At 33.3% G+C, this 11,024-nt stretch overlaps 1 protein-coding gene across 3 annotated transcripts; it reads right to left on the bottom strand.

Annotated features, from left to right (window-relative positions):
• Positions 1 to 893: 893 nt before the first annotated feature.
• On the bottom strand, positions 894 to 5,895 carry LOC140965837 (probable ADP-ribosylation factor GTPase-activating protein AGD11). Of its 3 annotated transcripts, none has more exons than XM_073426040.1 (10): positions 5,654 to 5,895; positions 5,377 to 5,519; positions 4,791 to 4,871; positions 4,122 to 4,206; positions 3,649 to 3,724; positions 2,983 to 3,146; positions 2,672 to 2,903; positions 2,391 to 2,507; positions 2,182 to 2,277; positions 894 to 1,395 (listed from the first exon to the last, which is right to left on the bottom strand). In XM_073426040.1, the coding sequence occupies exons 2-10, from the start codon at positions 5,429 to 5,431 to the stop codon at positions 1,114 to 1,116; spliced, it is 1,188 nt and encodes a 395-aa protein (XP_073282141.1). In that variant the 5' UTR covers positions 5,432 to 5,519; positions 5,654 to 5,895; the 3' UTR covers positions 894 to 1,113. The 3 variants fall into 3 exon arrangements, with proteins under 3 accessions (XP_073282141.1, XP_073282143.1, XP_073282142.1); XM_073426042.1 differs by having other exon boundaries at positions 5,491 to 5,519; XM_073426041.1 differs by having other exon boundaries at positions 5,377 to 5,418.
• Positions 5,896 to 11,024: the final 5,129 nt, after the last annotated feature.

The raw sequence follows: 11,024 nt of genomic DNA, 5'->3' as shown, positions 1-11,024 counted from the left end.
GTATGGACAAGAATCACACACATATGTGATTTTAAAAAAAATAGTGGACCCCATGTATGTGTGGTTAAATTTGAGCCTTTGATTATATCATGGAAGTAGTGACCCTACATGTAGGATATAATCAACCCTTTTGGGCTAAGGATATTGCGTGCGGAGGTGGTGGAAGAAATTCTCATAGGTGTTAATATTGCTAATAAACCCCTAAATTTAATTTACATAACTTATAATTTTAGGATAAACAATGTTTTAAACTTATAAGTTGATTTTCTAGCTAGATTAGTTGAAAAAGTAGGTTTTTCCTTCTTTAGTTTTTCTCATCTTTTTTTTTTTTATTAATATTTGTATTAGTTTATTTAAAACAAGAAGGGTATAAATGTAAATTTAATTCGATGTCACATTTACGTACCAAATCAATTAATGTACATGACTCAAGTTTAATTAATACTATAAAAAGATTCCTATGTTTGATTATTTAGGGATGATTAAAATTTATAACTGAGATTGACAATTTTACCTCGTATGTATATTTTTTATGCAAAATTTTTTGACTACGGTTTTTCACATCTTCGCTAAATCTTTCCATTTAGTAACTACTTTTTCCAGCCTTCTTATATGTATATATTCTCCTCTTTTGAGGTGTGTTTCTTTGCGAACTATTCAACCTTGTCTTTTTTCCCCAATTCCATAGTCTCCCTTTTACTCTCCTCATCTGCAACCAAAAAATTTAACCAACTGAATTCAGTTCTATAGAGATTGAAATAAAAAAGACAAATAAATTTTTATCAGTTGATGTTAAAGTAATATGTGTCTTTCAATTACCATGATGTTGCATCATTCCGTAGCAGAAATATTGGCTGAAACAACCAACCAAATCACAATAAAAATCAGGGAAGTAAACACAACAAAATGCCCCTATAATACAACAATCTTATCATCCTCAATCGTAAAGAAGACTGTACGATCCTAACAAACTTAATCTCAAACGCGCCACGCCCACTTCAGAAGATGATGGAGTTTCTATGCACAGTTACATCGAGTAAACAACACATGATGTCTCTAAACAATATTTCTGGAAGAAGTTACAAAGGCTTAAACTTCTGTATTTCGTGCATGCTATTGTGTAAGAGGCACACATTCAAGCTCGATTTCTAACACTCCTCGCTCAACATTCTGCAACTTTATCGAGATATCTTGTTTCACCCTACCATCTTCCAGGGTGATAACACCGTCTTTTACAAGTGTGTTCTCGTTGGTTGTTTTCCACTTTCCAAGCTGCATCGATTCATTGATCGAGGAGCTTTCTGATGCTTTCGCAGCATCTAGAAGCGGTTGGATATCAATCTCAGCGTCTCCCATAAAATCGTCTGTCGTGAATGTATCCTTGTCATATACAAGCTGTCATACCAAACCGTAACATTAGTTATTAGAGTAGTCTTTTACACAAGAAAACTAACATGATACTTTAATAAAATGAAATTAAACAGTTATCCTCGTTTCATTTTGCAGATTATTGCACATGTTACATTGATGGTGATCGAATTTTCGAATTTCTCATTTATTCGTGCCAGAAGTCGGGCAGACAAAAGAGCACTGAAATGAAAACAGCTCTTCATGCCAGCAATAATTTGTGCAGAGACATCAAGAAAAATGAAATATGTTCCGAAGAAATAACACTGCAAGACATTTACTGATGTCGTGACACAGCTTCTGCTGACGAGGAACAATTGTTTCTATGGGAAAAAAGATCAAAATAATGGGTTAGTCTATTATCAATTTCAAAGTTTTGAATTATAACATTATTATTAACTATAATTTTTAGTAAAATGATAAACAGTTGGTCCAATAGTTGGTATTAGAGTTAAAAATCATGTACTTGATTGTATAAGTTGTAAATTCTCACAACAGTAGTCCTTGCTAGATGAATGATAAAAAACGAGTGTTTTGAGCTGCTGAATCGTTCAAAAATTTTGGTTTACACTGTTACTGTTGGTTATAACTTTTAGTGCATCAATAGATATTCGATACTAGAAGACTACTTAATGATATTTTTGTCTTTGAAATGCATAGGCCTTTGAAGATTAACATGCAAACACATTGTTGTTGCTCCTTCTTCTTGTTTATTTTTATTTTTTTATGTACATGCGTGTGTGCATGTTGGTGCAGCATGAAGGCACGACTTACCAACTTTAGAGGAGGAATATTTTCTGGAATCGATAACATTAGCTTTTCATTCCAAACTGGGTTGAGGTTATTCTTTATGACTCGTGTCTTCAATGACTGTTGAACGAAATAGAGAAGGGTCATCATATTAGAAACAACACATAGCCTTAGAAATCAATAACATCTGTACATGCATATAATAAAATGAGGATACAAACAAGAAAATTTACTTGATTTCCCAGTGAGAGGATGACATATGGATCACTAGTCAACATATCTCGGATAGCTAGATTGGTGCCTCTCACTACGTTAACCTTGATCAATCCTACAAACTCGACCATTCCTGCCTATAAAAAATAACTGAAATTAGTAATAATCTCCATCCATGCTTTATAAAATTTAAGCGCCAAACTAAATAAAAAATGATTTAATTACTTGATTATGATTAATTAGTATCTAGCCTGGTCAAGCGTTAATGTTTCTTTTCTGTTTAAGCAGCAAGAGTATTTACCATCGAGTAATTTTTTTTTGGTGCCTTGTGTTCTGATTTTCTCCAGCTATTACGAAATGCTGCTCCTAGACCTTGGATACGGTTACCGGTGGTTTGTTTTTCATATTGCCTCTTCTCAGTGGTAGATTGAAAATGACAGCTTGAATTTCGGCAATGGGAGGATGAAGAAAATGGAAATGGGCAAGACAGTTGTGTATCTCGGTTTACAAACTGTTGCTGCTCGTATTTTCTCCTGAATTTCCAAAAGGTTATTCTAACTCAACCATGCATAAAGAATAAAAGATCCTAACTTGTCGTAGGAGTACTACTACCTTATAAAATCAGCACGCTCCTCTGGGGAGGAATCAGGTTTTGGCTTTTTATAATTATCTGGGATGTTAGTTTCATATTTCAAGTTCACCGCCGTGTTTCCACCTATTTTAGTTAAAGCATCAACCTGCTCAATGGTCCATTCATCAAGTTTCACAGATAAGACCTGCGGAAAAACATGACATATAAGTTGTTGGTATCAGTAGATCAGTCAAATCTATAATGCTCAATCTCAAACACTGATTCTGTAACATCCAAATATTCAAACTTCAAAATCATTACATTTACGTTATCACTATTTCTTTTAGAACTTTCATCTAAACAAATCCCACTTCTATCACAGTTACAGAAACACAAAAATATCTTTTACACACTCTTCCAAATTCAAAAGCCAGTTAGAACTAAAACAATTTACACCTATCATCTCAAGCCACATGTATATTCAGTTGAAAATGAATTAATAGAATTATCTATCTGACGGTGAATTTTTTCTTGCTTGATCATAGCATCAAACTCAATAGAAAATGCATGTGACAATTATCCTATAATGAGATTGGGAAAAACTCTTAAGAATCAAACATTTGGCATAAAAGTTACAAACATTGCTCTTTTTATACCCAAAAAATTATAAAAATCAAAGTTCAAAAATTATAAGCTGTGTTATAGACCTTCGATATATGCACTCCAAGACTTCTATGTGCTCCAGAGCACTTGATACATATGAATGCTCCAATGTTCAAAGATCTGATCATCAGCAATGCAATATAAATAAAGTATTCCAAAGAAACAAAAACTCAAAACATTGCGACTAGAAAGCCAATATCATTTAGCTATTAAAAGTAAAGGACCGGTATGATTAATTAACAGAAAAAATTGTTCATAAGACATGTCAGGTTTTCAAGTCTAAGATAATCAGAGGCACATTCCAACAAGATTCTTTTACCTAGTTGAACTCAATAAAACGACTTAATAAATCAATAAATGAAGAATGCCTTATATTTGGAGCCCACGGTTACCTTTAGTCAAATTAGAATTACGTTCACACCAAAAGGAAACTTTCACTAACAAAACTACCATGATAGTTTGGCCCCATAGACTTGAAACATTTTAAAAATAAACAAACATGAAGTATGATACTTACACCCATTTTGGATCTGGAGTTCCACAATCAGCACATAGTTGATTCCCAGGTTCAGATAACATACTCTCCAGCCTACGTCGTGTACCTGAAAGGCATAAAGCATCAAAAATATAAAATCCAGAAGTGGCACGCCGATACATCAGTCACTTATTAATCATCTCCGGGAAATGATATCGACACAAACGCCTGACACTGACCATGCCAGCAGGTCATGTTAATGAAGAGAGAGTGAATTAGGAACCTATTTAGTGCCAAATTATAAGGGGAAAAGGCTGCAGTGTTGGCCCAGGAACGATGATGGAAATATCGAGGTCGCGTATAGAATTGTTTGTTTGGCAATTTTGAAGACATAGTTGTTGCCAAGAATGCAGGACATTAGACAAAAATTTTAAGGAGGGAAGCATTCTGATCAGGAGAGAATGGTATAGGGGAACCTTCAAACTATTCCCCCATATAACTGTAAAAACGTTGCTCAATACACATCTTCCAGCCACCCCCAAGAAAAAGTACAATCAAAGATTATCACAAATTTAATTGATAACCTTATAATTGCGTAAGCATACGTGCGATCATCATTGACTTTGTTCTTTCTTTGGCATAATATTGGCGAGTGCTATAGATATGAAAACAATCCGACACAGGAAATCAAGAAACTAAAGTTTCACTTACTTGGAGTTTTTTGCCATTCCTTTGGGCAGTGACCCCTTATTCTTGAAGTCTCCATTCGTAAGAGATCATGAAGACAGGAACCTGATCCATTTGATGCATAAATGTTATAACAACAATTTCATCTCTATTCACAGTTTATCACAGCACTGTAAGAATTTCCATTAAACAAATAACGGGCACTAAATTTTCCAACTAAAACTCGGACAAGTTAGAATTTTAAAGCGATTGGCAACTAATGGACAAATGTGGTATTTGATTAGACAAAAAAGATCCGCCAAAAACCAATTAATCATCAAGTTAAACTTTCCAAACCCCTTTTCAGACTCATTTTCCTGCAGAAGATCAATCAAACCTCCTAAAAGCATAAAATTCAAAAAAAAAAAAAAAAGAAGAAAAGATCCAGCTCAGTCTTCTGACTTTTTCGTTGCCAGAATTTATCATTAATTTCCACCGACAATTTCCATGAAGTGAAAATGTTCCTATACATACAATAATTTAATCTCAATATGTAATGATTCTACTAATCAGCTACCAGTCACATAAAAAAATAAAATAAAACAACAGAAACCCGCAGAAGACAAATTACCAGAAAATTTACAGGCAACATCGTCTGTTTCCAGCTTTCCTTCTTCAATAGACATTTCAGCCGCAAAAAAAAATTAAAAAAATCAGACCCACTTCCGAAAAATAGTGGAATTACCTTCAAGATGTCATTTTATTGCTTCGATTCTGCATTCATCAAAAGGACAGACCATAAAAACGACAAGAATTATTCCATTATCACAGGAGAAACGAAACACCAAAATGCACGGTGATGCAGAAACCAAAAAGAAAATAATAAACGAATAAATTTACAAACAAACCTGACATAATCAATGCAGGTCCATGACGATAAACTGAGATGGTATCATTGGAACATTGCAATCACGTTCACCAGAAGTAGTTGCACGGATTAAACATATGCCCACTTCCCAAATTAATATCAACCAATTAAAGCAATAAATCGGAATAGACAATCCAGCTGAAGATTTTGGATGGAAATAAATTAATCGATTTGCGAATCGATGTTTGAAATTTTTTTCCCGGATTTTGTTTGGTTCCTGGAGGATTTATATTAGATTCTTTATTTTTTTTATTATATTATATATTTTAAATTACAGGCCAAAAAGCAAGTGGAGGGTGGATAATTACTAAAACATTGATATGGAAATACCACTAAAAGCGCACTTTGGAGTCTTGTCAAACTTTGATGTTTCAACTTTATTATTATTATTACGTCACAAAAAGGCTGTCATATGAAAAGACGAAAAAGAAAAACAAACTTGATTTTGTTAAAAATAAACATAAAAAATAAAATCTCAAACTTATAAAATAGATTAAATTACACAATTTATAAAATTTTCTCCGCTCAATTATGTATTTTCTTCACAAATTGAGAGACCTATTTATAGAATCTAAATAATCCAAAAATAATTACATCATTATATACATCATCACTCACTAATTTTCAATATTTTCAACTCTTATTTTCAACACTCCCCCTTGTGATGATGATCATGATACAATGATTGTCTTCACTACGTGTTTTTATACTGCCTCGTTAAAAACCTTACTAGGAAAAATCCATTGAGATAAAAACTAAAGTAAAGAAAAAAGAATGCAGTCACGTAAACTCCCTCTCATGTTAATACGAATGATTCTTTACAAATTTCGTAGATTGCACATCCCAATGTTATATATTATTTTCTGAATATTACCGTAGGAACTGCTTTTGTAAAGAGATCTGATGAATTTTCACTTGATTGAATATAACGAATATCAATATCTTTATTCTTCTCAAGCTATTGGGTGAATGCGAAGAACTTAGGGGAATATGTTTAGTTCTGTCGCTTTTTATATATCCTTCTTTCATTTAAGTAACACATGCAACATTATCTTCATATAGTGTCATATGCTTCTTATCGAATGATAATCCGCATGAGATTTGGATATGTTGGGTCATTGATTTTAGTCACACACGTTCACGGCTTGCTTCATGTAGTGCAAGAATTTCGACGTGATTTTATGAAGTTGTTACGAGTGTTTGTTTATGTGAATGCCAAGAAATTACAGTGCCTCCACGAGTAAATACATATCCGGTTTGGGAACATGCCTTGTGTGTATCTGATTAGTACCCAGCATCAGCATAACTAATTATACTTTGATTGGTATCTTTTGAATACAAAAGATCCAAGTCTATCGTTCCTCGTAGATAACAAAATATATGTTTAATTCCGTCCAGTGTCTCTTTGTTGGATATGAGCTAAATCTTACAAATAAATTTACAGCAAAAGATATATCAAGTCTTATACAATTTGCAAGATAAATAAAGGCACAAATAGCACTTAGATATGCTACTTGTGGACCAAGAATAACTTCATCATTTTCACATGGACGAAATGGATTTTTTTCTATGTTTAATGATCTAACAACTATTNTATATATATAACCGTACGACAACATCCATTAGACGCATTTATAAATTTTCAGATACCGCCAAACTAATCAAATACCGAAACGTAATTGCATCCATAACGGGATAATACGTTTTTTCATAATCCATTACAGACATTTGAGAAAAACCTTGTGCAACAAGTCGAGCTTTATATTTTACTATTTCATTTTTCTCATTTCGCTTTCGAATAAAAACCCATTTGTACCCAACAGATTTTACACATTCGGGTGTAAGGACTATAGGTCCAAAAATATTACGTTTATTTAGATAATCCAATTCAACCTGGATGACGTCTTTCCATTTTATCCAGTCATGTCGATTTTTACATTCACTAAAATATTTTGGTTCATGATCTTCATTGTCATTTATGATGTCAAATGCCACAATGTAAGAAAATATTTTATCAATTTCTTTTATATCTTTTTGGTTTCATATTTTTCCAGTATTGATATAATTGATAGAGATTTCACGATTCTCGTCAGTTTGTGGTTACAACAGAACATTTTCATCATCATGTGTTTTTGCCGGAATATCATTCTCTATTTTGTGATTATCATGTTTCTCTATGAATTTTCTTTTTCGAAGATTTGTTATCTTGGAACCGATTGGCCTTCCACATTTCAATCGTTTTATGACATGATGAGTGTCATCAATTTGTTTCTTTGGAATTTCAATTCGAGCAGGGGCATTTACAGCATATATATATGATTTAGTTACCCCTTTTGTGTTTGCAAATGCATCTTATTCTTTGAAAGTGCAAAATTTGTTGTACATATTTTTCACATTGTTTAGTTCTTGGATATGATGATACATATCATGTAATTTACTTTTGATATGTTTCTTTTCTCTCCCTAACATTTGGAAGATTTTCCCATTAAAATGACAATCAACAAAACGTGTTGTAAATACGTCGCATGTCTGAGGCTCAAGATATCGAATGATTGATGAGCTATCATAACCGATATAAATTCCGATCTTTTTTTGAGGTCCCATTTTTGTTCATTGAGGCGGTGCAATAGGCACATATACCATACATTCAAAAAATTTCAGATGAGAAATATCTGGTTCTATACCAAATGCAAGCTGCAATTAGGAGTATTTATTATATGCACTTGGTCTGATGCGAATTAATGCAGCAGCATGTAAAATTTCATGTCCCCATAAAGAAATAGAGAGTTTTGTTTTCATAATCGTTGGTTTAGCATCAGTTGTAAACGTTTAATCAATGATTCAGCTAATCCATTTTGTGTATATACATGAGCAACATGATGCTCAACAATGATTCTCATTGACATAAAATAATTATTGAAAATTTGAGAAGTAAATTCACCAGCATTATCAAGTCTAATTTTGTTGGTTGTATAATTGGGAAATTGATTTCGCAATTTTATTATTTGAGCAAGTAATCTTGCAAATGCCACATTCCGATTTGATAATAAACATACATGTGACCATCTTCTGGAGGAATCGATCAATACCATAAAATATCGAAATGGTCCACATGATGGATAAATTGGCCCACAAATATCACCCTGAATACGTTCAAGAATCATGGGTGCTTCAGTTTGAATTTAGCTGGTGATGGTCTTATAATAAGTTTTCCAAGAGAACATGTTTTACATTGAAACTTGTTATTTTAAAAAATCTTCTGGTCTTTCAGCGGATGACCATGTGTATTTTCTGTAATTTTTCGCATTATAATTGAACCAGGATGTCCTAATCGATCATGCCAATTAATTAATATTGAAGAATTATCAACTACCATGTTTGATTCAATTGGACTTATATGTGTATAATACAATCTAGTAGGATCATTGATAGTTTTTTAACTACATATTTCTTTCCTGATTTATATGTGGTGAGACACATATATTTCTCATTTCTTTCATTTATTGTCTGAGTATCATATCCATGAGAATATATGTCATTAAAACTCAATAAATTTCTTTTCGATTATGGTGAATACAAAGCATGATGCGATTCTTCAAACCACGAAAGGCAAACACGCTCAAAACGGAGTCACGCCCTCAATTGGATGAAATAAAGAAACGGTTATGTTGTCCTGATTTTTTTGAACAAGTAAGGTTGTAATATTCACCTCTAAATCACGAAGAATTTAGCAACAAATATTAACGAGATAAACAATCGAAATTCAAACGAACCTTCAAAGAACTCGTCTTTGACAATCCGAGTGAAGAACAATCGACAAACGATACAAAGTATTAAACTTGAATAAGTTTTATTTGAGAAACACACAAAGGTATATACAAAGCCAAGCTTTGAAAAAGTTGAGAGAAAAACTCTATCAATATGATTAAACTCAAAATTAATTAATTACAATGATGGATTTTCGTGTATATATTGTTTACAAATCTCCAAGATATCAAAATCTAGTTACCTAAACAAATTGGACTCTAAAATATGAAACTAAAATTTATTCACGCAGGCGGCGCGCTGGGGCGGTAAAGTTTGACCGCCCTAGCACCAACTGTTCTGGACTAGGCGCGCTGGACAGTGTCTTTGGCACTGGGGTGGTAATGTTTGGCCACCCTAGCGTGGGGCTCTCGTGTCTGGGGTCTTGATTTGGCTTCCTCTTCATAATTTAGCACTCGAATAACATTGAAATATCTTCCAACTTCATTGTTATGCATGCCGAATTCTTTGAGGCTTCTAATCGCAAGATTTAGCGCGTTATGCCCAGCCAGATTCATATCATACTCCCCTTCTTCAAAAAGATTTGTCCTCAAATCTTGGATACCTACGCAAAAACGAAGCAAGTTAGTGATAAAAAGAATTAAATTATCAACATGCTTACCTTTTAACACTAGATTATAGATGTCATCGCTCACATGCGCCATCAATGTTTTGATCCTTAACTCCATGGTTTCCTTCACTATCAACTCATCAACCTCAACATACACCAAATAATAAATGACATCAATGATAAAATACCATTAAGTATCACAAAAATTAAGTTTCTCCCCTTCTTAGACCTAGTTAGCAGCATAACAAAATTCAGACAAATGTACGACCATAGTTCACTAGGAATAAGATATAACTGATGCATGACATAGGAATACACTCGAAATGTCTCTCTCGTATGCAATGCATGTATCACAATGACACTCAACATATCGTTTCATTTGCAACCAACACATATAATCATGCATTTTATCATCAATAAAACCACCACAATATACCTTACACTACAACAAAAATCCTATTTAACAACACATCAAAGACAACGGTTTTAACAAAAACCATTGTCTTTTTACTTTTAACAACGGTTTTAACAAAAACCGTTGTCGTAGCCTAAAAAAATCCGCTCAAAGACAACAGTTTCTTTAAAACCGCTGTCTTTGATATATCTACGACAACGGTTTTTAAAAACCGTTGTCTATGAGCCTTTTTTTTTGCCTACGAAAACGTTTTTTAAAAACCGTTGTCTATGAGCGTTTTTTTTTGGACTACGACAACGGTTTTTAAACTGTTGTCGTATAAGCTTTTTTCTTCAAGCTACGACAACGATTTGTAAAAAACTGTTGTCTTTCAACTGGTTTTTCTACAAATTTTGTTGTCAATCTTAGATTTCGCGACGGCCTAAGTAAAATCTGTCGCTAAATTTAGCGACGGTTATAATATACCGTCGCTAATTTAAATATTGCGACGGTTTATGTATACCCGTCGCTAAAATGTGCGACGGTTTTAAGTAAAACTGTCGCCGATGTAGATATAGCGAC

Source organism: Primulina huaijiensis, unplaced genomic scaffold (assembly GCF_012295235.1).
Source record: "Primulina huaijiensis isolate GDHJ02 unplaced genomic scaffold, ASM1229523v2 scaffold14767, whole genome shotgun sequence".
NCBI classification, from domain to species: domain Eukaryota; kingdom Viridiplantae; phylum Streptophyta; class Magnoliopsida; order Lamiales; family Gesneriaceae; genus Primulina; species Primulina huaijiensis.
Note: the sequence above shows the minus strand (reverse complement) of the source record. Positions and strands in the feature narration are given on the sequence as shown.

Excerpts from the sequence above, each read along its gene's own strand:
- LOC140965837 (XM_073426040.1), bottom strand. The coding sequence starts at position 5,431 with ATGTCTATTGAAGAAGGAAAGCTGGAAACAGACGATGTTGCCTGTAAA. Across the intron at positions 2,904-2,982 it reads GAGCGTGCTGATTTTATAAG|GAGAAAATACGAGCAGCAAC; the intron begins GTAGTAGTACTC and ends TTGGAAATTCAG. Across the intron at positions 2,278-2,390 it reads TCCTCTCACTGGGAAATCAA|TCATTGAAGACACGAGTCAT; the intron begins GTAAATTTTCTT and ends TTCGTTCAACAG.